The sequence below is a fragment of the Montipora capricornis genome, chromosome 3, assembly GCF_036669925.1.
Source record: "Montipora capricornis isolate CH-2021 chromosome 3, ASM3666992v2, whole genome shotgun sequence".
NCBI classification, from domain to species: Eukaryota; Metazoa; Cnidaria; class Anthozoa; order Scleractinia; family Acroporidae; genus Montipora; species Montipora capricornis.
Window position 1 is genome coordinate 21,028,417 of NC_090885.1, and position 25,909 is coordinate 21,054,325.

Below are 25,909 nucleotides of genomic sequence, written 5' to 3' on the forward strand. Positions count from 1 at the left end.
CACAATCATGTAAAAGTACAGTTTCTTTCCCCAATCCACGTGACTACCTATACCCTGTGCTTCGGAGGGCCCGTATTGAACTGCAATGAATCAAAAACAAAATGTTATTTACTGATTTCTCGGGTTTCTTGTACCTTATGAGAAAGCTGGACACTAAAAATACTGCCTGAAGTTTCATCATGTATTTCATTCCATAGCATTACACTCTAATTCGTGATATCCTATGTACAACGTTAACAATTTCCTAGCTTCATCTACATCTGTCCAGTCATGGGAAACAGTAGTAACTTGAACCACGATGCCCGAGAAAATTATCTCTGAATTCTCAGTTTAAATAATATGTCAGCTGAGACTAGAATCTTGAAGGTGAAAATTCTTAGAGCTTTCGTTAAATATCCAAAACTTTTAAGGTGATTTGCATGTGGCAGTGAAAACACAGAAACGTCGCTGGTGTGCTTGTCTTTCACTTGGTGCAGCGTGTGCGGTTTCTTGTTCCTTTGTCCTCACCCCAGGAGTATTCGGTTGCTACACCGGCATTACCCTGAATGCACGTCATGCTTTCCGGCCTTTTTCTGATCACTATCATCTACGTTATTGCTGCGAGCTGGCTGCCCTCGCTCGCAGCAACACCAATCTGGACGGTTACCTGTGTTGGTTTTGGCCGAGTAGGACTGCGCACGTATATATAGCGCTTTCCAGCGTCGATTTTATTCCTTTTCTGAATACGTAGTACATCGATCAACGGTTATGGACCTATCACCATGCGTAAATCGTGATCGTCCACTTAAATCGTCCACATTCTTCCACATGCTATGCTTTGTTGGATTTGTCACATGCTTTAGGATTTTAATAGGATTCGAGAATATGCGACAATGTGACAATGTGCTTTTACGAATTTCAAACGCTACGTTATACGTTAATGGAAGTATTCATCAAAGTGACCGTCGTTTTAGCGACATATCTGGAGGAAGACAACGTGCTCTTACGAGTCTTCCAGCTCTGCTATTTGCTAACTCGTGCGATGTTTCGCAATGGACGGCCCACACAGTTGACCAGTTATTGACAGAAGGAGTTGATAATGTAAATTGACCACCGTACAGAGATTCTAAAAGCTGACGTGTCGAGCGTTAGCTCTTCGTCAGAGCGAATCGAGGTTGAAGAAACTCACCAAGGAGCTACGCCAGGACCACCAATAGCTCCTATTCCACGATAAAAACTGCACACAACCCATAGTTCCTCGATTCGCTCTGACGAAGGGCTAACGCTCGAAACGTCAGCTTTTAGAATCTCTGTACGGTGGTCAATTTCCGTTGATAGAACCAAATTTTTGTATTCTACTTCCCCACCGACGCAGCACCACAGTTTCTTTAGAAACTACCCCCTTCTTTCATTTAAGGAAAGCGCCCTGGGGACGAGGTTAAATCTGACCTTGAACTGATTGTTGGATCGAAAAATCTCTAAACATCTCAACAAAGCAGAGCAACAATTTTGGCGGACATTGAAGGTTGCGTTCTAGTTGCGTTTCAAAAGACGTTTGTTACGTTGTAATTTATAATAAAATAATATCGTTGTTATTTCTTCTGTCTGCTATTATATTGTCCTGTTCTGAAACTTGCAGAAACAATTGTCTCTCACTTCTCGTAGCATTTCAATATTGATAAAAACGGCTAATAATAATAATAATAATAATAATAATAATAATAATAATTTAGCGAGAATGCACGGTCTTGACAATGACAGTTCCAACATTATAGCGGGACAGTTGTCACCAGGACCATCTCCACCAACCTCGTTCCCAGGGTCTCTTTGTCGATGAGGACAATGGAGACCCTGGGAACGAGGTCGCATCTCCAATACGTTATTTCCGAGTTCACGTCTGCCTCCTCTTCCAAGCGAGTTTAAGTGCGAAGTTTTTCTTATAAAAATTAGTTTTCATTCATCTGTAAAGTAGAACTAATTACCACCACAAAAACGTTGCACCTAGACTCGCTTTGAAGAGGTTCTCCTTTAGTCACCGTCGAAAAAAAAATGTAATTCAACGTTTTGAATTTCTTTTAATCGCCCAATTTCGAGGCGTCTTGGACAGAAGGGGTATTATTCCCTGGAAAACGAAATTTTCCCCCTTAACGAGTGCATCCAAAAGCCTGAACTTTCTTGTTTCAAAGCTAAACTCCTCTGGGGGCATGGCTAGACATGCATGATCGTTTCGCAGCGAATCATGCTCAGAGATTTCACTCCTTTGATTTACTTTTTTTATGGCTTCATGAGCCACTCCCAGTTTTGGGCGAAGACGGCTGAAGAAAGAGTAAATGCAAGGAGACTACTGTTACAGTAGCTCGACTTTGGACTCGCGTTTCCGAGCTTAAAATAAACCCTTAAACCTCGACCCTGTTATTTTTCCTTCCACAATTGGAAACTAGTTTATTAACTTTTTCACGTCTCCTTTTGGCACAGTTGTCAATCCAGGACTATTTAAAACATACACAAACAGAGCCAAAAACCAACCAGAATTAAAAGCAGTTACGATTTCTTAAAGAGCTCGTACAAGTCGCCATTATAGGCCACTTTCAAAAATACAATAATACTCTTTGTTTTCCCTCTAAAATTTTGCATAAGAATGGACCATTTCCGAGTTGCTGTTAGTCTCGGTTTCGAAGTGAGTCTTTGTGCTCAACTATTGTAAGGGAAATGAGTTTGATTTGTATAGGAATACGCAACTCATTTACATTTGAATGGTTGTGCACCAGGACTCATTTTGAAACTGAGACATGCAGCAACTTCGGAAATGGGCTATTGTTTTTATTTTCTTTGAGATCATTGTATGTCCCAAAGAAACTGGAAACAATGCTTATGCAAACTTTTGGAGGGAAAACAAAGAGAATTATGGTATTTTTAAAGTGGCGTATTGGTTTTTCTTCTCATGGACTGAAATCAAGGCGCGATATTCTTAGCCAATCAAAAGCGTAGAAATCGTCATCGCGAGCCCATTTGATCAATTTCTATGCCAGTGATTGGCTAAAAAATTCGTGGTAGTTTTTCAGTCCATGAGTAGCAAAACCAATGAAACAAATAGCGATCTGTATACGCGCTATAAAAATTCCTAAGTGCATGCTTTTAATTCTGATTGCATGGTTTATTACTTCTATCTGAATACGTAGTCATTGGTTAATGTAATAGCTTTGGTCCTGGAATGAAATAATTCTAATTACAATAATACAATAATTACAATAATTACAATAAAATCGACTCGGTAAAAATCGGCCATGGAAGTAATTGTTTAAAGTCTTCTTCTGGTCTTCGTTCTTTTACTTAACAGGATTCAAAAATACGAAAATGATTGAGCAGTGAAACAATCAAAACAGAAAATGGTTTTCAAACAGTTAATATTGATAATTTTAATAGGAAGTGGGCTCTTGTGCATGCCTTTGTAAATTAAAATCGTTTGTCAGTTTATTAGTGTGTCATACCGCTTTGTAGGTCTTTTTGTTTTTATACAACTTTGTAATTTATGGTTTGGAAAAAGTTGAACTGTTTGAATCACAACCATCAATTATTTCATAAATACCTATAGGATACCATATATCAAAATAAAGACATGCTCGTCATCTGCATGTACTCTGAAAATTTCAAAAAATTTCGACCTACTCTTGATCACACACAATTTATAAAATATCGCCGGGTCAAAAGGATCCTTATTCCTTTCTAAATTAGTCTCGTTCAAATAAAACCGACCGCAAAAGTTTCTGAAAGTGAAAGTATGTAAAATACTATTTTCGCTGTAGCCAGCTGTGTGAGCTTCGACTGAAATCAGAATTCCTCAAAACTTCAGCTTTCAGACTTCTTCACCCCTAATCACAAGTCAACAATACAGTATTTAAAAGAAAGGAAACCTCTAAGGCTTCTCTCCCCTTGCCAAACGACGGTTGATGTCCTCTATGACAGGTGGTAGCTCAGTGATGCTGTCAATGACGTAATGTGCTCCAGAATTTGCAAGAATATCGTATGAACGCGAAATCTTTCTCTCGTAGTCTTCTTTACCAAGACCAGCTATTTCTTCTTCATTTAAGCCAACATAATTTCCCTAAAATGATGAAAAACAAACTTGTCAGCCGAGCTTCAATAAACAGCAGCCTTAACCGTTACATGCAACGAGGAAGGCGACATAACGTGACCCAGTTCACACCAAATCTTAACCATGTTTTGAACATGTTTAGTTAAATACTTGCACGGTTTCAAATTGTTTTCTTTTGTAAATCATGTATACCAATTTTTGTCGACTACAAATTTAGCACTGTGCAAAGGATGTATTGAAACTCACCTGAATCTCGTGTAAAGGCCAGCCTACATTTTTCTGTGACTGATTTTTATATTGTAAAACCCAGTTTAATTAAACATGTCTTGTTGGTGTGAATGGGGTATTAGATGGGAAAGCGGCGTTTGAAGTAGAAATAGGAAACTTCGGAAAATACTATAATACTCTTTTGTTTCCTCCCAAATTTTGCATAAACATTGTTTTTGTTTTCTCTTGGGACCATTGTAAGTCCCAAGAGAAAGTGGAAACAATGCTTATGCAAAATGTGGGGGGGGGGGGGGGGGAAAGGGGGACAAACAAAAAATATTATGGTATTTTCCGAAGTGGCCAATTACGGACCTGTAGATCGGAGGACAAGAACGGCTACTACGAGTACAAGTTTCCGTACTGAGCATGCGCCTAAGGTTTGGAGGCCGACATTTTTAGTGCGCGAGCGAGATCTTTTCTCGACCGCCAGTTAGAGAGTCAAGAAATTGACAAGGCAGGCAACACCCTGCAGGGCTTTTCCGCAGGTGGCGGGTAACGGGTGGCGGCCTGACACGATTGGTAATTTGTCAGATAAATAAGTATTGCGGCTTTGAATTGCGGATATCTTGAGCCTGATGGTTTACAAGTTGCAGTTTTGTATAAATAAGGCATTGCGGCTTTGAATCACTGATATTTTAATACTGGTTGCTTACAAGTTGCGGTTTTTTTGAGAGCTTTAGGAAAGACGACAGCGACGGCAACGGAAACGTCATTTCAAAATATATATAACTTTTTGTAACACCGGGCAACACCGAGCCGCCGGCCGGTGACCTCGTCTTGTTCAAGCTGGAACTGACGCCGAACCAGTGAAATTCTCACCTTAAAAACTCCGCCATCCGATCGATTAGGGATGTCCCCATACCTTCGCCGAGTTTGAGGTTAATCTTTCGAAGATTCCTCGAGAAACGTGATCCTGAAATCCATATTAAAGCTTTCTTAACATGATCGGTGCAAGACACCAGACCAAAGGAATTCAAAGCAGTTGAGTCTATTCAATCAGTGCAACGCGACCGTTGGGAACAAACTGAATAAAATAAATAAAAGACGAAATCACTGTCAATTTGTTAACCCATCTGCGGTGACTCTTCTGAGGGTGGGAGACTTTTTTGCCCTTTTAGCATAAACTCTGGCACTGACAGCGGATGGTTTTAAAAATCCAAACAATGGATTCTCTGTATGATATAGAGTTTTTCATATAAGTTTCAAAACGTTCTACGCTAACAGGATGTTGATGACTGAAGTCATACTTAGACTCTTTCCTTTGGATTAAATGTTCCAAGCAGGATGGAGTTGTGCGATTATACGTTTTATAAATTAATTAAGTTGGCTATTTTGACGTTATAAGTGTCGAATAAAGAGTCCCACTTAGCTATTTTTCTTACATCTACAGAAGGCATGTCGCGCGGGAGGTTATATATAACTCTAGTAGCCCTACAATGTATGCATTCCAACGCGTTAAATTCGTTCTTATTTGTGCAACACTCCCAAATTGATAGCGCATATATAAAAGAGGGTAAAAAAAACTTTAAAATATAGATCTAAAAGCGAATTTCTAGATAAAAAGCGACTGCGTTTGATCAGATTTAGCTTGTTAACGAACCCTCTCTTGGGTACGCAAGAGTGTCGTTGCAGTGTTGACTGCTTTCGGTAGAGCGCTTGTGTATAAGGCGAAGAGTGTGGGCCCAAGTACGGATCCCTGTGGTATGCCGTGTGCAACTTTGGTATTCTCAGAGGGTACGCCATTAATTACAGTGTAACGTTCCCCTTCAGAATGATAATCCGTCTTAGCCATGCCAGTAAGTTTCCCGTGATTCGGAAGTTGTGCTCTAGCTTGTGAAGAAGGTTTGAGTGTGAAACGCAATCGGACTCCTTCTGGAAGGCTATGAATACGGCGTCCACAAAAAATTTGTTATCAGTTGCTCGTCACCAAGTTTCAGTCAGGCGGATGAGTAATAGCTCTGTCGATCTCCCTTAGGTAGGCCCATTGGTTGCCTGTGACGAGCACTTCGTTATCCGAGAAAACATGTTTCACAATTATGTCCGCTACACATGATTCTAAAATCTTGCATGGAGAGGAGGCGATAATTTCCTGTTTCCCGTAGGATCATATTTTTTGAATACAGGTGTCAGTCTGGCCACTTTCCAATTATTGTAGACTCTGCATTCGCGTATGCTTTGCATGAAAACGCTGCTAAGTGGGGTAACAGCAGTAGGGCTTGCGAGTTTCAATAATTTTGGTGATATACCATCCGGTCCGGTGGTTTCTTGCACCGACCGTTTCATGGTCGCCTTTCTCGGTGAATTTTCGAAAGGTAAAGTTTAAATTCGGCGAGGGTATGGGGACATCCCTAATCGATCGGATGCTGTATCTTTAAGGTGAGAATTTCACTGGTTCGGCGTCATTTCCAGCTTGAACAAGACGAAGTCACCGGCCGGCGGCTCGGTGTTGCCTGCCTTGTCAATTTTCTTGACTCTATAACTGGCGGCCGAGAAAGAATATCGCAAAATGACGCCTAAAACAAAAAAAAACAGAACACAGGACTCAGTTGAAACTTTTGTTTTGATCTTTCATTGAATTATTTGCTTTCAAACTTTATTGCCGAGCAAATCGCAACCGCCGTACTGTATTTATCCTTCTACAGATCGATAACCACACCGCCAACAGAGGGTGGTGCGCCTGTGGTGAAACTCTTGAGATCGGTGGTCGCTCAGCCATCCTGCAAATTTGAAGATTCGATTCGAGGATTCACTACCCTTCATTTGTGAAGTGATTGATGAGTAGAGTGCGTTTATCTAGTCATAGGCGAAACCGTCATAAGTGTGCAGCAGGCGTCAACTCTAGTTTCTTCTCATCACGGTGGCTAGCAAACAATAGGGACCTTAAGCAAGCACGACGACGACGACTACGAGAACGTTGTCTAAAAATATTATTTCCCGTTACTGTAATAATTTTACGATTACTCCATGTCGTTCGGCTTGGAAAGTGTGAATGCACAACCCAAGAATAAAATTGATGAGAACGGTGTGGATATTCAGAGAGAAAATTGAAAATTCGTCATCATGTGCTCTCGTTCTCCACATGACCTCAAATTTGATCATTTCACGTCGTAGTCAAGACAAGAACGGCAAAGAAATGTATCAAAATGTAAAACGCACGTGCTGGGCGTGCAAAGCTATTGTTTTTGTCCACTAAATATGCAAATTTGCGGCTTAAGGTCCCTAATATATGAGAACCAACGCACGAGCTGCACACATGCAGGCAAAGACCAATGCTTTGGCAACTACAGCAGGGAACTTAAGCCTGAAGATCAACAGTAAGAAGACTAGGCACTTGAGGATGAGTAGCAAAACCAATGAATCCATCATGGTGAATGGGGACGTGGTAGATGAGGTTGATCACTTTACCTACCTGGGATCTAAGGTGACCACCAGCGGAGATGGAGAAGAAGAGATCCTAGTCCGGATTTCAAAGCCAAGCCAGGCCTTTGCCTCGCTTCGAGGCACTTGGAGATCCAAGAACATCACCCAGAAGACAAAGATCTGATTCTTCAAAAGCAATGTCTTAAATTAAGAACTCACTCTACTGTATGGCGCAGAATCCTGGAAGATGACCAAAACCATCAGCCACAAGCTAGAAGTCTTCCAGAACAAGTGCCTGCGCAGGATTCTCCGTACATACTGGTCCCAGACAATCTCAAACTATGAGATGCGCAGAAGAACAGGAACAGAACCAATCACACAGCAAGTCCCGGCGAAAAAGATGGAAATGGATTGATCATGTGCTGCGCATGCCACCAGCAGCACTACCACGAGTTGCCTTCAGGTGGACCCCTGATGGCCGTAGAAAGAGAGGCAGACCGAAAGAAACAAGGAGGAGGAAAGTGGAGAAAGAGATGAAGGAAAACAGTTGGACATGGGGTCACCAGGAACGACGAGCACCCGACAGAAGCCAATGGCGCACTTCAGCCGAGGTCTTATGTGTTTTGAAACACGAAGAGGATTAACTAAGTAAGTAAGCGACCGGAGCAATAAATTTTATGTACAGAAAGTCTTATGAACGAATGACGGAGAATGTCGGTCATCTCGCCGCGCGCCGGTGGCTCAGTTGGTTGAACATCGGGCTGTCATGCGGGAGATCGCGGGTTCGAACCCCGGCCGGATCAACACTCAAGATCTTAAAATAACTGAGGAGAAAGTGCTGCCTTTGTAATCTCATCTGCAAATGGTTAGACTTTCAAGTCTTCTCGGATAAGGACTATAAACCGTAGGCCCCGTCTCACAAAAGTCTTCTATGTTCATAAGTTCCCTGTGGGACGTTAAAGAACCCAAGCACTATTCGAGAAGAGTAGGGGATAAAGTCCCCGGTGTTGTGGCTGTCCTGTTCTCTCCAGCAGAAGTGGCCGGCTTGGCGGTGATGTCTCTAAAAAGGCTTGTGGTGTACGAGGCCACCTAAGCAGAAACAGCCACAAGTCAAAAAGGGACTTTGCCGAGTGCTGGAGCATGTAGATGTAGATCTCATACCCTGCGAGCAGTTGGTTTCTCCTACGCTTCCCGAAAGATCAACCACTGCGAGCAACCGCTTGATTTTCCATCGAGCATGTGCGAAGTACGTCACACCCCACGTGATGTATTTGACATCACTTCGTCTTATTTCGCGGGAAATCAAATCGCCCAAACGCAGAAGGTACGTAGCTGAACGCACGCGCAAGCGCCAAAACAAGTTTACTAACTCGTTTTACCGGTTCAAATTTAATTTATTCCACCTTGGCGCTGGACGGCGGCTCACTCAAAGAAACCAACGGTTGCTCGCAGTGGTTTCTCTCTCGGGAAGCGTAGGAGAAACCAACTGCTCGTAGGGTAGTCATCTCTTGTGAGGGCCACAAGTTTATTAGCTGTGCTATTTAGTGTTACCCTCGTAAAATAAAGTCTTTACGTGCAACCAGCCTCGAATTTGCGCCCATCCGAAAGGCAAAAAAGTTATTAAGCACCCAGCCTCGAATAAGCGACCATTCATTGGTGTTTATAATTACAATAAGTGTAAATCTTATGCATTCTTACAGTTTTAGCAAGACCAACACTCCAGCAGCCTGCTGATGTTCCTTCCCACACACCATCGGCAGTGTCATCCACCTTCACGATTGCCTCTATTGGATTTACATCTAACTTGATTGCATTCATCCATACCATGTAGGGGTATGGACGTGCCTGTGGTACCTCGTCTGCAGCAACATAAACATCAGGGACGTAGCCTTGATCAGCAGCAGCCTTTTTAAGCACATCCAGCATGGGTGTTGTGAAGCCAGTTGTAGAACCAATCTTCAACCCCATCTGATGACGTAAATTGTTTACAGTTTCAACTGCACCAGTGATCATTTTCGAGTAGTGCAAAATGCAATCGATTTGAAATGGAACAAAGTTGTTATACATCCTTTCCACATCTTCCTCATTGGGATAGCGTCCAAATTTTTCAAACCATCTCCGTCTCACAGATTCCATCTGTGTGATCTTGAAGATGTGAACTCTTTTGTGTGATCCCATTGGTTCGCGTGCTTCTTCTATAGTGACTGGTACACCCTCTGTTTTGAACACTTCCATGAAAGCAACAGCTGGTGAATACACTCCACAGTCCACAACAGTACCTGCCCAGTCCAAGACTACACCCTTCACCTTTCCCTTGTAATGACGAACCATTCTGTACTCTGAACGGGGATTATTCAGTGTGGAGCCTGTCATTAACAGCAAAAAAAAAAAAGAATCAATAACTTATTGGATTCAGATTTCTTTCAAAAAAGAAAGTACAGAACAGGAACATGATTGAAACCAAGGATAACTTTGCTCCATAACAAAGAAAACCTCTACCTCCTAAATGATGGTAACTTGTACATTCCAGATAAGAATGTGGTTGTTATAATTCATTTAAATCTAATGCTTTTCAAAAGTGCAAGAAATCAAAGTTCTTTTGACATGAATGAAAAAAAAGAATGTGCAATCTCGACTCTTGAAATGAGTATAAATGGATGATTTCAAGTTGATCAATGAAGTTTGATCATAGGATTTAGAATTTCCAACCAGAATAGATTAGACAAGTTTTTAACCATTTTCAAAGAAAGGGCGAGAGTAATAATGTGTCTACCTCCTAAATGATGTGTATTTCTAATTAGTAATAATTATAAATTTGGAGGACCCCTCCCTTTTAGTAATACCCTAAAATTTGAGACAGCCCCCAACCTACCTCACGGCCACAAACCAATACATGATGCACAAGTCAGAAGAACAAGTGAAAGTAAAAACAGAAAAACCCCTCTAAAGAGCATAATGATCTGCTAAGCAATGCAGAAAAAAGGCAAGGCAAACAAAGCCTTTAGAAAGCCAGCTATCTCACTGATACATGGCACAACCTAACAGGCACTGCAGAACAATCAGAAATGCTGTTTCCAGTTTTTCTGAAACCCAAGAATCAGTTTCCCATGCAAGGCTTAAGTTCATTCAAATTCTTATTAATATAAAAAACATTATACCAATAAAAAATAAAACAAACCCCTCATATATTGGCATCAAAGTACTGGACATGGAATGGGAAACCACCGGACGAAAATGTCTTGCCTCCGGCCTCAAAAGAAAACCCTGGCCCCCTGCTGCAGAGAAGATCAGCTCCAAGAAACTAAACATATATCATCAAGACGAACTATTTTCTTGGAAGAGAAAATATCACACAGAAGTATGAAAAACCATTGCTAAAGGAAATTTTTACTGGAAGTGACTAAAAGAGGTGTCCATTCAAATATGTACTCAAGAGAGCAAAATTATGACAAAGGAAAAGGAAACTGGTCAGACCATGTACAAGGCAGTAATGTAGGTCTGTCAACCCAGCGGGTCTAAAACACAGGTCACATTCCACAGGTCACTTGTTGCAGGTCGTCGTTTTACCTTTTTGAAAGTTAAACCCAAAACCCTCAATTTGGCTAACCCTAGGGCTAAAAACCAACCTTAGGCCTAGGGTCAGCCAAGTTAAGGGTTTTGGTTACTTTCCAAAAGCTAAAACAATGACCTGCAACTAGTGACCTGTGGAATGTGACCTGTGTTTTAGACCCGCCGCTGTCAACCCCATTTTACACGCTTGAATATTACATTTAGTTCAATTATGTTTACATTGGCTGATGACAATTTTTGTTTTCCATTATTTCAGGTACCCCCTTGAGAGAGTTTATATTTTTCAAACACCCCACTTTTTACCTCTATTTTTTTGGGGGACCCCCCAATTTCTCATCAGTCCCCCTCCCCCAACAAGGTTTTGTGAATGTTCCCTTACATTTTCTCACTTAATAAGGGAATTAAATTAAGGGACATTATATAATAATTATTAGAAATTATTTTAGTATCATAGTCTGAAAGCATATCACATGGTTTCAATTATTGACAATTGAGTTTTCTGAATTTAAAAAAAAAATTGAAAGATGGTGTTTTTCCTCAACTTTTGGGATAAGACTTAGAATCATGTAACTGTTTTTTCTTTCTCCTAAATCAATTTCACATGCGTTTAGATGTCTTCACTGGAAAAAGTATAACAGAAAGGTCTCTATGTGTATGCTTGGAAGCTCTGAAGAGAGACAAAATGTCTGAGATAGCCAAAGTCAACTCTACATGCTTTCCCTGGTTGCCAGTTGCCATATTGGTGCCCCCCAGTAGAAATATAGTGTACACATTTTAACTGAAACTGAACTTGTGACATAAAAATCAATAATTCTCCCCTCACTTCAACTGAAAACCCAACCCAGCGTGCAAATAAACAGAAGTAATATCGACCATGATCAATTCACATAATATCGAATAATTTTTTACATTCTTTTTTACAAAAAAGACACCTACACGGCTATATACAGTCTACATTTGATGGCGTTTTGCCCAAACTCTTTAGGTGAGACCAAAATGAGACGATGTGTATCCCCACCCCTAACATAAGTTAGTCCACTCTCCCCCCCCCCTCCCCCCCCCCCCAGGAAAATGCGCCATTTTTCCATCATTGATTGTGGGGGTAAGGAGGGTGTCAATTTAACGTTGGGTCACTGCGTTACATCGTACTGGAAAAACTGGTTGAGCAAGCGTGTGAGATGGGTATCCCGAAACACAGACCTCGAAAACGCACACCTCATGACCTTACTGATACCATAGTTAGTAGTCCCCTCTACTAACTATGCTGATACAGTGTAGTACTCAGAATGCCTCCATTTCAGCACTTGCACCTTTCTATCAAATCAACCGGTCTGACACATGTCATGCTCGGAAAGAGCGAGCAAGGCCTCTGGTGGCTCTTTTAATTGTCCTCCGCCATTTTAGTCCGGTTTTTGAAAGCTACCCGGCCTCTGGTGTCCACATGAAGACTTCGGCATTTAACTTTTTGTCCGAAGAAAGTTTGCCTAAAACTAATGGAGCTCGCCTTAGTTAACGCAAAAAATATTTACTTACCGCTAACCAGGTTTAAATCGTACCCAGCATTTGCGGTTGATGTAGGTGTTGGTGCTTTTGCGTGACTGTGCGATTTCCTTGCTAAGACGATCGTTGAACAAAGTGATGGACGAAGTAAGCGGGATGCTGAGAAGCCAACATTTCGCATCGTAGACAACATTCTCCCCTCCTGTGAAGGTTGAAGATATTCTTTTACGGTTAGATTAAGAGTTTCACGAAATCGACTACACCTCAATAAAGGGAAAACCTTAAAAACAAGGTAAAAGCTGCAAGTCTCGTTTCATATCATGTGATGAAACATAAACAATGATCACGTGACTTAGGTGATAGCGTGACGCTTTTCCCGTTGACAGGGCAACAGACGGGACCTGCTGTACTAGAGAACTAGCCAACAAATATTTAAACAATTGGTGAGAAAATGAGCAAAACTGGCTAAAGTTTTTTTTTTGTCCAGTGGCACGGCCTGACTTCTTCAGGGAGTAAAATGATGAACCGCGAAATGATGAATTATAAATGATGTCAGCCATGCAGCCAGCCTTGCTTTTCATAAACCTTTCCCTGGAAATGGGCGTCTCTTGACGAATGAAAACAAAGCCAATTAAATTGCCTTCGTTGGGTCGCATTGAACTCAATTTACGTCGTTCAGAGAATCATTAATTAATTAAGCCCATAGCTTAAATGCATTTCTTTGTAGAAAGCCAAAAATCGCCAAAAATCGATGCATATTTATGCACCTCACTCAGCGATTCCCTGATTCTCAAGACACCGACCCTGAACATGCAAAATGATTTGGAGATTTTTAATTAAAAGCCCTACTGTCTTAGTCTTCTGTAGGAAACTACACGACACAGCTTCCACTGGTTTCAGGACACCTGTTGCATATTACAGGGCGTTTTCGAACACCTGTTGAAGTACTTGCTATTTCATCTTTTCTTAACAATAAATCACTTAATTATTAAAAAGTGACTCGTTTGAAATCTACTCTTTCTTATTACCAGTTACTATCGCTATCGCATGCCCTACTGTAATGGGTCACTTTTAAAATACCGTAATAGTCTTTGTTTGCCCTCCAAAATTTCGCATAAGCATTGTTTCCAGTTTCTCTTGTGACTTAACAATGGTCCCAAGAGAAATTAAAAACAATACTTACGCAAAATATAGAGTTTTATGGTGTTGTTGATAGTGACCTATGCCATAGACAGTACTGCGAAAGCCAGCGACGTTCAAACGCGGCATGGGGCTCCCCTTAATCGAGGGGGCTACTGTCGTAATTCCGTGAAAGGAAGGAAGGAGGTTCATCTTGGGGAAGGAAAACACAACTTTCGCGAACCATATGGGATCGAATTACTTCCTGCACCCTCCCCTTAAATCCGCCCCTGAAATCACAGTGCAGGTTCCGAGCTAAGATCTCCATCATTAACACTTCCCCTCAGACATTGTCAGGATAAATGCAGGAAATAGAGGCAGCCTCTCTTTATAGCCTTCATAGACACCACACAAAGGCTTTTGACCATGTCAGCAGGGACGGCCTGTTTAAGACAGTCCTCAAGATCATGTGTCCACACAGGCTCCTCAGTTTCATCAGAAAAACAAAGATTTCTCAACTACGTGATGTGAAGGGCACTGACTTTGGTTTGGTCTTTGTCGGCTCAACATCAGACACCTTTGACATCCGAAGCAAACTCAAACAGGGCTTCTTCCTCGGCTAACGAAAACTGAGCAAGGATGACACAGTCGGTTAGCGCGCGGCCTTGGTACAAGAGGTCCTGAGTTCGATTCCCGGATCTCGTATCCTTGTTTCGATTTCTTTCCTTTCCGTGTAGCTTAAGTAGCTTAAATACCCGTAGAACGGAGCAATGATGGAGAGGGAGAGGGAGAGGGAGAGGGAAGGGGAGAGGGGGAAGTAAAATGAGCGCAACGTCGACCTCAGGTTTGTCAGTTGAATTACTGTTACGAGTTATCAACGTTAAATATGGTTACTTTTACTCTTTTTTTACTGACCATGTTCGGGAACTTTCTCGTCTTTCGGTCTACTATGGAAGGCATCTGTCTGGCGGAAAGCTCTCATCCTCTCCAGAGTAAGAGAAAAGTCTAAAGTTCAGCTGAAATACAAGGCCTATGTGTGATGTGTGTCCTCCTCGAGCTCCTTGCATAGATGACACAGCAGTCACTGACCACTCAGCTCAAGACCTCCTGATGACCCGTTTGAGCAACGCTTATCGAGACTTCAGACTCGCTATCATCTGAGAAAAACACAGCTAGGTCATGGGGCAAGACGTGGACTCCTCACCGAAAATCAGCATCTCTGATCATACCACGAGGTAATTATCAATGTCTTTGTGTACCCGGGTCACACAATCTTAGATCAATTGCAAGGAACTCGGCGAACGCAAAGGCATTTAATATCATAGAGTATGGACCAATTGCAAGGTCAAGCTGACGAACACACAAAGATTTAGGTTTATACAGAATGTGTCGTAAGCGCTCTGCCGTATGGTAGCGGGTCTTCCGGGGCCCTTTGTGCCAGATAGCAATAAAGCTTTAACATGCGTATCCTATATATCGGCTGGTAGCTTTGAAGGAAAAAAAACCCCAGCTTCTGACCTCGAGGATGAATGCCTCCTGCATGGTTTACTAGATTATATCCCGCCCAATATCTTTGACCTCATCGATGAGCAAATGATTTATAACACAGCAATGAAAACCAAAAGTTCTGCTGGTCCGTCCGGAATTGATGCGGAGATTTACAGGAGAATTTTGTGCTCGAAAAACTTCTGCAATGACGGAAAGCTTCTGAGAGAGGAGACAGTCGCAATGACCAGAAATCTGCTGTCATCAAGTTACCATCCTTCTCTGCTGGAAAGCTACACTTCCTGCAGGCTCGTTCCACTGGATAAGGAGTTCGACCAATAGGTGTCGGAGAGGTGTCGAGGCGAATAATTGGCAAGACCATATCCGCGTTATTGAAGGAGGAGATCAAGCGTGCAGCCGGTCCCCTGCAGGTTTGCGCAGGTCGTAGTGCTGGTGCCGAGGCCACTTTACACGCCATGGTCCAGATTTTTGATAATGATGGTACAGACAGAATTCTGTTGGTTGACGCAAGCAATACGTTCAACCAAATGAACAGAGCTGTCGCAATACATAACATCCTGATAACAGTTGCCCGGAATTGTCCATGTATATCATCAACACATACGGAAGTCCCTCTAGACTGTTCATCTGTGGAGTAGATGAGATCTTATCTCAGGAAGGGACAACACTGGGTGACCCACTGGCCATGCCATGGTACGCGATCAACACACCCATTATGATTCAGAGCCAAAGGGTTCGTATACCTGAAGTTAAGCAGGCCAATGACTCGGCGGGAGGCGGCCAAATTGACTTTTTTTACAACTGGTACAAGCTTTTAAATGGAGGAGGAAAGAAACTTGGTTAGCTGGTCAATGGCTCCAAAAGTTGGCCTATAGTAAAGACACAAGATCTTGCTGACGAGGCCGAATTGGTGTTTGGAGAGGAAGTCAACGGAACGGAACGGAAGGTCAACAACACCTTAGAGCAGTTACTGGATTCCAGTCGGAATTCAAAGACCAATATTGTAGTGGAAAAGCTGATAGCTGAAGCCCCACAGCAATACGCTTCGTCTAAGTTAATAACAGCACTGCATGTAGCAGCTATACCGTCATGCCAGAGGGTAAGCAAATTGTGGAAGACCTGAAACGGCAACACAAGTCACTCAATTCGATGGCAGCGGAATCGAGAAGAGAGGCCATTGATGCATCTCTCTCACCGGACTTGCTAAGGGTAACAATGCAGGCAAAAGACAAGGGAGCGGAGCAAGGTAGTGGCTCAACGCCGTAACCCTTGAAGAAGGCGGCCGGCGGCCTGTCTTTGAATAAGCAACAATAGGCCATTTTCGAATTATCAATATTCAGCTTGATAGTAAGGCAGAGAGGACAAAAGCAAGAGAAACAAGTTGCAATTAATGTGAAAGCTATTAGCATATTATCCACTTTCCTTTGTCTTTGTCCTCGAAACCTCCCTTTCAAGCAGAATTTTAATGTATCGAAAGTGGCCTATTCAGGCCAGGGACTTGCTACGCTTGCGTTACAATCTGCAACTGGCGGATTTGCCGAGCCATTGCCCGTGTAGAGATCGATTTTAAAGTCAGCCCGGAACCTTCTCAGGTCTCTGCTCAGCAAAGCCTGCAAGAATGTCGAGGTAGAGGCCACCTCCTAACGATCGACAATGAGGTCTTCGACTTAAGATCCACGGTCACAAGCCCTGAGGCTAGGCTTGACATAAAGGCCTGACGTTTCTGGTCTCGTTGAGTAACAGTATTCTTGGATGTACGTAGTACGCATATGAACTCAACGTATAACCAAAACAAAATCCACAGAATCGATCTTCGAGGAGCATGATAAAGAGTACCAACAAAGAATTATTGAGGTGGAAATGGGATCGTCTACCCACTTGGTTTTTGGCACGAACGGAGGAATGGAGAAAGAATGCAAACTTTTCCTGAGCAACCCAGCGTACAAACTTTCCCGTAACAACGGCGAGTCTTATGCCAGCGCTGTATCTTGGCTTAGAACACGCATATCTTTTGAAATTCTAAGATCACTCTGGACATGTGTTCGAGGGTTTAGAACCCATTTTCAAAAGAATGCGGACTTTTGATGACTTTCGTGTTAATACAAGGAATGCCGATTGCGGACATTTTTTAAATTAGTATTTATTATGATTTTTAGAGTAGTTTTAGTTTTGTAGTAGACTGTGTGTTTTTATTTAGTTCTGCAAAGTTTGTTAATTTTTTAGTAAAGTTTTTACTGTTAAACTAGTTTTAAAAACTTATTCACAGTACTTATATAAAGTTGAAGCGTACGAGCTTTCGGCTCCTTCTCGGAGGCTCCGAGAAGGAGCCGAAAGCTCGTACGCTTCAACTTTATATAAGTACTGTGTATAAGTTTTTAAAACTAGTTTAATAGTATGTTTTCACCCGTACAGTGTAACATTCATAAAAGTTTTTACTGGTTTTTTATAACAAGTCTCCAAATAACGCAGTCCTAGAAAGAGCTGGAATAACCATCTTTTAAACACCACTGAGTCAATTTTCTTCCGACTTCGGAAGTTCTGATGCGCTACCATTGAGCTACAGGAGATTTGTGGGAGTTATGACCATCTATAAAATAATGGGGAGCTTAACCACGCGCGTTTTGAAACGCGGACGGCAACCGGAAGTGAGCTGTTTTTCCTTTGAACTTGTCTTCACATAACCGCATTTGCATTGCTAAGCATCGTTTCTCTATAACAGATGATTAGTACAAAAATCTGGGAGACAACACTGTCCTGGCACGCGAAATGTTCTCTTCCGGTTGCCGTCTGCATCTCAAAAACACGCGTGCTTAAGATCTCTAACTAGGGTAGTATGCGCACGCTCATTGGTCAATAGTTGTGTTTTGATGAAAGTATGTAAACACGGCTGTGACATCACAGGTTATGTGTTGTCAGACGCGCATTTTGATTGGCTGGTAGAAAATATGAGCGTGTATCAAGAAAATCTGTTTCAATCAAGAAGTAAAAAAAAAAACCCCAGCATTTCTCTTCATTTGTCGAATTATTTTTGAAAAATATTTTGTAACAGCAATAGAGGATTTTTTTCGTGTTTACATAGCCTCATCTAAACTCTCGGGAAAGTTGAGAGAATTCTCGATAGTTATGCAAACCCGAGACGCATAACTGTTTCGAATTCCCTCAACTCACCTCTCGTGTTTAGACGAGGCTATATAAACAGGGAAAAAGTCCTCTATTGCTTAATTACTAGGTTCGTTTAACAAACAGAGTTAACTGAATAGAGTGTAATGTGTAGTGCTAGATTTTCTATCCCATATGAACCATGTGAGCGTTAGCCCTACTGATGGAAATGGGCCCACACAAGGACAGAGAAAAACTCTGACCTTCTGTTCTCTTTCCTTGCCTGTTCTCTGTCCTTGTGTGGGCCCATTTCCATCAGTAGGGCTAACGCTCACATGGTTCATATGGGATAGAAAATCTAGCACTACACATTACACTCTATTCAGTTAACTCTGTTTAAACTATAAGTGCTACACGGCCAACGTTTGTATAAACGTAACCTTTCCTTGTCGTTTAACAAACGTCCAGCATCCAGTGCAAGGACTGAAATGTCAAGTGGTGGCATGTTCACAATGATATTACAGACTTTTAATTAGCATCGAGTTTCTGGTAAAATGGAAATTTGGATTCTTCCAAAACTAGAGGAAACGCCTTTGATTTGGCTTATATCTTGCCTGTTGGCTACAGATACCGAACCAATCCTTAAATGGGAGAGAATAGGTAGAAGGAAGAGAATTTTCAAGTTTTTATGACGAGTAGTTAACAAGGCGTTTGCCGCAATGCTATAGCTCTCAATTAACAGAGAGGACAAATTTTTTTTTTAAACCTTATCGTTGTTATCGTTGTCCGAGACAAGTAGTCGTTCACTCGCCTTTTAGTTTGTTTATTTGCAATATCCATATTTTCACATAGGCGGCCTCAAACATTCGAAATTCTCCTCTATATTACAAGAAGGGGATGTGAAATTCCACGATACCTACAGAGTGCATTTCAAAACCCATTTAAGACACCTTCCTCGTTGGTCGGCTTGCGGTCATAATTTTATTTAGTCCGTAATAATCTGTACAAGTATAAACTTGAATTTGCAGTCGTCACACTCCAAGTAGAAAAGCTTGTTTGGAGGGCGATCTTCGTTCCAGACCGTCATCATACGTGATGCTCACTGGGTTGTTGAGAGTCGCATTAAAGGTACCTCGTAGTGTGGTATGCATCTGTAATGGACTGAGCTGATGATAAATATATCAAGAGATTAGTTAGTAGGGCTGATATATTTGAACTTTCATCTCGAGGGGTTTATGCACACTGAAAAGACGAACCTTTTAGTCGAGAAAACTGTATAGCGGCAAGATTTAACGATACACATCGTGATTAACTGTGAAAACGCCCTCGAAATGTTACTTCTAACAAATAATTATTTCAAAACTAGAGTGGCTTTCCTTAAATCATTTTGCTCCACCTCGTCCGCGATTTACACAATTCTCATACAGTCACACTCCAGCATTTAAGTGATCAGTCACAAAAGTTAAAACGAATAGTCCTGTGCCGGGGAAGCATGTAGTAGGAAGAAAGTAGGAAGAAAGTAGGAAAAAAGGCTATGAGAGACTGGGGGAGAGGAAATTCCATAGGAAAGAGGCTGAATGACGGGAACTTAATTGAAATTGAAGATAAATCTCTCAGATAGTAAACGCGCTATTGGTAATTTAAGAAGTCTTAAAGGTAAGCCGAACTGCTGCAAGCTCAAATTCTCTGCGCCCACCTCCCCGTTCCCACGCGCACATAATGTACCCTGCGTTTCCTCTTGGTCTCTTTGATTTGAATTAAATCAGCTTGTTTCACTGATTTCATTTGGAGAAACTCTTTTCTTGTTCTTAATCAATGCTAATCTCTCTTTCCTACCTCATAGCTGCCAGGTCCTGGGGTCTGGCTCTTCACGTCTGTAAATCTTTGTTGTCGTGTCGTGATTAGTCCCCCACGGGCGCTATCTTCTTGAACATCATATTGGCCTGGGCCTACAGGCGGATAAATCCGGCAATGAGACCAAAAAAAATTCTCTACAGTCCAAATTATAGTATAGACCACTGACGACTCAGACTTTTTTTAAAACCGAGTCCACTGAATTGCAAAGGCGTGAATTAACACATGATTTATCAACTTTTCTCGACATTAAAACGCTCAGTCAACGGAAACGGTCTATCTACCAGCGTGCACTACGCAAACCTACAGATTCCCACAGTTATCTGCTGCATTGATCCTCTCATCATCCCAACAAATAAAAAATACTATCCCATTTGCTCAACATCTTAGACTGAAACGAAATGAAGAAGTGATCCTCGCACTTTTATGGACAATTTTTTATGGACAATTTTTTTTCCACTTTTATGGACAATTTTTTTTGTCTCTTCTAGGCACCTGTAAAATTGGCCCCAATCCTCCCGCGGCTTCGCCACTCCCACTACACTTACAAAAGAGCAATACAAACTTCGCAGCAGGTAAAGAGCAAGAGAATTCTACTCATTCTCATTTATCGCCCAAAGCACCTCCCAGATAAACGTCATTTTCAACGTCCACTATCATTCAAAGTTTCCGAAATACCACAAAAAAATCACTTAAACAGAAAGATACCAGCGAGCGCTAACCTGGATCCCCTTCCACTGACATAACCTGATTCTGCGTATAGAACCTGTTGGCCGATGACAGGAATGCTCCTTTTTTCTTGGCATTTCTGTTAGGACGCTGTGCGGAGTTATACAACACCCGACCTGTGATTTAAAAAGGAAAAAGATCAGCGCATTAATGCACCTTTCCTTTTGTGATCAAGAGGTCCTTCGTTTCAGTGACCAAAACATAACGACCTCCTGTTGCGGCTAATCCGATAACAAAGGAAAGTGAACAGAGAATAATTATATTCCAGAAATCAAGCATTCTCCACGACATAGCGGGGGATTTCCATATCACGAGTGAGTAAATGCAAAGCGGTTCTCTGCTCACTGTTACTGAGAGAAAACCACTGCCCATCTTTAATTAGATATTTGAAAAACTATGATGGGCTGTGTGACAGATGAAAAATTGTTGTCACGCAACCTACAGTAGGGCTCTACAAATATGTGCGTCTTTTGCTTCAATCAGCCGCGCTTGACAACGGAGATCAGGCGGGAGACTTTAGAAAAGAGAGACTGAACCTCTGAGCCAGTGTTTGTGCGATGACAAACGATAATCCTCTCAAAAGACGCAGGACAGTACCAATAAAAGACAAATGAAAAGAAAATTGTCTACCTTGAGTCGCATCGTGGGAGTGCCGGACTTCGTAAGATCCTGGAGGAGGGTTGTCCTTGTAAGAAGAAAATAATCAATTGTTAGAGCGAGTTTCAGTCGAGTGTCGTAAAACCAAAACCAAAGTAATTACTTTGGCCAATCAAAAAGGGCGGAGACAATCCAGTAAACCAATCAAAACTCAAAGTAATTAGACGTAGCCGACACAAAGCGTGGGAAAATGTGGACGCGCGTGCCACAATTGGTTTTGGTTTAACTTCTGATTGGTCGAAAAAGAGGCGCGAGAACTTTGAACCAATCACTGAGCGATTGTAACACTAATGCAAAACCAAAGTAATTCGCTAATTTCTTTCGGCACTCAATAAAAAACCGCTCTATGATAACAATGTATTGCATATAAACAGAATGTAAGTAAATAGAGCCAGCAACTATCCACAATCTCTTAATATGTACAAGTACACGCAAATAGAACATGGTTGGTCATGTCTTGGGCCAACCTTCAGATGGATTCAATTGATTACTATAAAATAACTAGGATAGTACGCACACTCTCATTGGTCAATAGCTGTGTTTAGATGAGAGTATGGAATCACGGAAAACGTCCTCTATTGCTTAAATAGGAACTACTACGCACACTCTCATTGTTAATTCTATCGATACCTATAGTAGTACCACGAGGTAGGAGTCCCACTCCATGGGACAACTTCATTGTATTTGTGGAACGACGTTTTGACCGACCGAGTTATTTTTAGATTGATTTCCCCGCGAAACCAGATCTTTCCAGCTAATCACAAGTCTTGCATGAGAAATTACAACCCATGGGTTTGAGAATGATCACTCGTGAAAGCCAAATCGTATTTAAGAACTCGTCTAAAAATAGCTTGATCTGTGAAAATGCCGGTTAAATAGACATAGTATAGAGGTTTTGCACGGCAGCCATGTTGCATGGCAGGAACAATGAAAATGCAGTTTGCATTAGAAAGAAAATTTGTTCCCATAGGAAAAGGAATCTATTGTTCCCGCCATGCAAAATGGCTACCTTGCAAAACCTCTATTCGAGTTGTAGCAACCAAGTTGAATTTGCCAGTTAACTCGGAGGCCTAGGAAGAACTTTCCCAAGCCTCCGCGGCCGTTTTTCTCCACTGCGTGACGAAATAAGCGCGCTACTCGACAATGAACAAGGGACCCCTAAGAGACTACCTTGTTCCTTGCTCATCGGTTCATAAGGTCTTAGGAATAAGCATTGAGAAGTAAGTTATTGACAAGAAGTGAATTTGAAAAGCCTCTCGTTCTCGTAACTAAATCTGAAAGTCGATAACACATGGAAGGACTCTTACAAGTACAACCCCCTGAGGGGTGTGAAGGCGTCCAGTTGCAGATACAAATGTAGCAGAGGGTTGAGCTTCTTTGTTTTGAGATTTTTCCGTTGTCAGGTAGTGCGCAGGACCTAAAAATAGACACAAGTACGAGCAATTAAAACATTATTCTCTCTATTACCTTGCTATGGTGAACTGCAAACGAGATGCGGATATATTTTGAAGGAGTATACACTTGAGTGTGCCTTAGGTTTCTAGGTATCCCACCCATAGGGAATTTGAGAAATTCAATCTGGGATTATTATCGGTGGATCTTATTTGATTTGCCTTCTTAGTTGTTCAGCTTTTAAGAAAATGTATATTCGAGGCTTTGCGGGTTTTAGACGAAAGAATTGAGTGTTCCTCGCACTTAGCGGGACAATTAAAACAATTGTCACTTTATAGCCAGCAACGGTTGACGCCGGCCGAACGTTTCAGGTGTCTACGAAGTGACAATTGTCTCGTTAAGTGCAAGGATCACTCAGTTCTTTTGTGTTCAGCTTTGTCAGGTTTTGACCCAGTACCCTTCTCGTATTCTAGAACAGCCAATTAGCTTTCAGAATGACCTTTTAACAACATGAATTTCAGCGGTTGAAGTCATATCGTAAGGTATAAGGGTTCTTGAACTATAACTACAAAGTATCTGTTCCATCAGCGTGGACACAGCCTGCACACAGGCTCTCCGTGCGTTGAATGGCGCGCGGTCATCAGCTGGGAAATTGGAGGGATTAAATTATTATTATTATTATTATTATTATTATTATTATTAACCCTTTCACTTAACCACTAGACTACCACGTCGCTAACTGCCACAACATTATTTTTAATATATCAATAATTTTTTTTCTTCCAAATTCCGCTGTAAACGTGTATTATCACCCGCTAAGAAACTGCCGGTTACCAAACCCCAAGAGAAAGCTAACCATTGTAAAATCAAGCACTATTCAGCAATGATTTTGTATACAATAATTAGTGTTGGTAAAGAATCGGCACAATTGTCTGCCAGTTCAGTTTTAGTGGTTAAGTGGATAAAAACAGTTCCTTCAAAGTAGGTGCTCCGGGTTATAATCTTGTACGGGAACGCAACTTTTAACTTTTTTTCTGCTGGAACCCCCAAGAGCACCCGCGACCATGATGAAATGAAGATCTAGACACTCTACATGAACAGGCTTCAGTTACCACTGTAGACTGTATTCATTATTAGGCGGGAGATTGTGTTGGATTACCGTTGCCCTCGCTCCTCCTCGAATCCAGATTTCGCGCGTTGATTTTTTTTCGTGCCGTCTCTCCTTCAATTTCGTTCCCAGAGCCATCGTTACTTTGAGCAGCGGTAGGGAAAGAGAGACTCTGGTCAAATTAAAAAATGGCCATATTTGATTGGCTGTTGAAAAACGGTTTCATTTCCTGCCATTTTCAAATTCTTAACTCAAAAATCGTGATTTCTTTCGGATTTTTATCTCCACGAGGTTTAAGATGATCTAGAAATAAATCTTTTCACAACTTGCCAGTTTCATAACGTTTTTACCTTTGAAAATAAAGCATACAAGTTCTGAACTGTCACTTGCGTGACACCAGATACTGAAATCTGTTTTGGTCAAAAACATTCTCTCGTTATTTTTGATTCTCCGCGGTTTCAACATTTCGAGTGTATTAGGAGATGTGTTTATACTCATGTGTACTGTCTAGCGAGTGAAAAGTAAGCGCTTTCACGGCAAGGTGAACTCCAGATGTCTTTATTGATTTCTAACCGCTTCCCTCACGCACGCGTAGTTATTCAAACGGAACCAGAGTTTTCTGGCCCATGAGCCTCAGCTCCCGCGCTAACGGAGGCTCTAGGAACGAGATTGGTCTCTCCTTGTGCTCGCTAGAGGGACTGCTCGTAGTCTGGAGATTAAGGATCATCTTATACAAGTAAACTCAGGATATGAATGCAGAGGAGGGAGGCACAGTGGATAAGAAAATAAACACAGCAGTCGAACTGCGCAAAGTGAAATACAGGGTCATTTCCATACCCTGCGTAGATGGCGGTATAGACCTCTTTGATAATGGCCGCCAAATAAAATATTCTTTTCTTTTTAATGCTAATAAGCCTTTCTAGCCTCGCTACGACAAGCAAATTTCGAAAGATTTTTTTTTCAAAATGAGGGCAATAGGTCTAATTAAGGACTGAATATGCTTAAAAAGCAGATTTTAACAAGACAGTGTTATTGAAATCCAAAAAGAAAATTGGGGGTAACCACGCATTTTTCGAAGATACTTAACTAACAATATTTGAAAAAAGCTTTTAAAGACGACAAAGCAATGTATGGCAGCAGTCTTTTCCAAATTAAAGCATAATTATCTCTGAAAAATGCGTGGTTACCCCCAATTTTCTTTTTGGATACCAAGAAAACTTGCTAAGTTCTGCTTTCTCCGCATAGTTTTGAACCGCGCAAAAATATCCCTGTATTAATAAGCACCACCCAAAGGAAATCCGAGCATCTCGAGATGCGCAGAACGTATGCTCAATAACAATAGTAGGCACCGTCCTTAACATAAGTACAACAGAATGTAAATGTGGTCGCCATTTATGAAAGTAGACTTAACTGATTAGAGCATAATGTGAAATGCTAGTTTTCTACCCCATATGAACCATGTGAGCGTTAGCCCTACTAATGGAAATGGGCCCACACAAGGAGAGACAAGAATTCTGACAAGGGTGGGAATTGAACCGAAGGTTGTGGGTTCAATTCCCACCCTGGTCAGAGTTTTTCTCTGTCCTTGTGTGGGACCATTTCCATTAGCAGGGCTAACGCTCACATGGTTCATTTATGAAAGTAGTCCATTGTTGGCACGAGAGGCAAATTAACGA

The 25,909-nt window shown here is 41.6% G+C and overlaps 2 protein-coding genes across 2 annotated transcripts in view; both read right to left on the reverse strand.

Annotated features, from left to right (window-relative positions):
• Positions 1-3,259: 3,259 nt before the first annotated feature.
• LOC138042523 (phosphonoacetaldehyde hydrolase-like) lies at positions 3,260-13,089 on the reverse strand. Its single transcript, XM_068888441.1, has 3 exons — positions 12,803-13,089; positions 9,398-10,065; positions 3,260-4,081 (listed from the first exon to the last, which is right to left on the reverse strand). Exons 1-3 carry the CDS (start codon positions 12,960-12,962, stop codon positions 3,893-3,895), a joined length of 1,017 nt encoding a protein of 338 aa, XP_068744542.1. The 5' UTR covers positions 12,963-13,089; the 3' UTR covers positions 3,260-3,892.
• A 6,211-nt stretch (positions 13,090-19,300) lies between these two features.
• LOC138042524 (sperm-tail PG-rich repeat-containing protein 2-like) overlaps positions 19,301-25,909 on the reverse strand; it is an 18,520-nt gene continuing 11,911 nt past the window's right edge. Inside the window, exons 14-18 of the mRNA XM_068888442.1 lie at positions 23,041-23,150; positions 21,707-21,761; positions 21,070-21,192; positions 20,330-20,442; positions 19,301-19,659 (exon numbers count right to left, since the gene is read on the reverse strand). Coding sequence (XP_068744543.1) covers positions 19,525-19,659; positions 20,330-20,442; positions 21,070-21,192; positions 21,707-21,761; positions 23,041-23,150 — 536 coding nt within the window. The 3' untranslated portion in view covers positions 19,301-19,524. The remainder of the gene's footprint in view (positions 19,660-20,329; positions 20,443-21,069; positions 21,193-21,706; positions 21,762-23,040; positions 23,151-25,909) is intronic.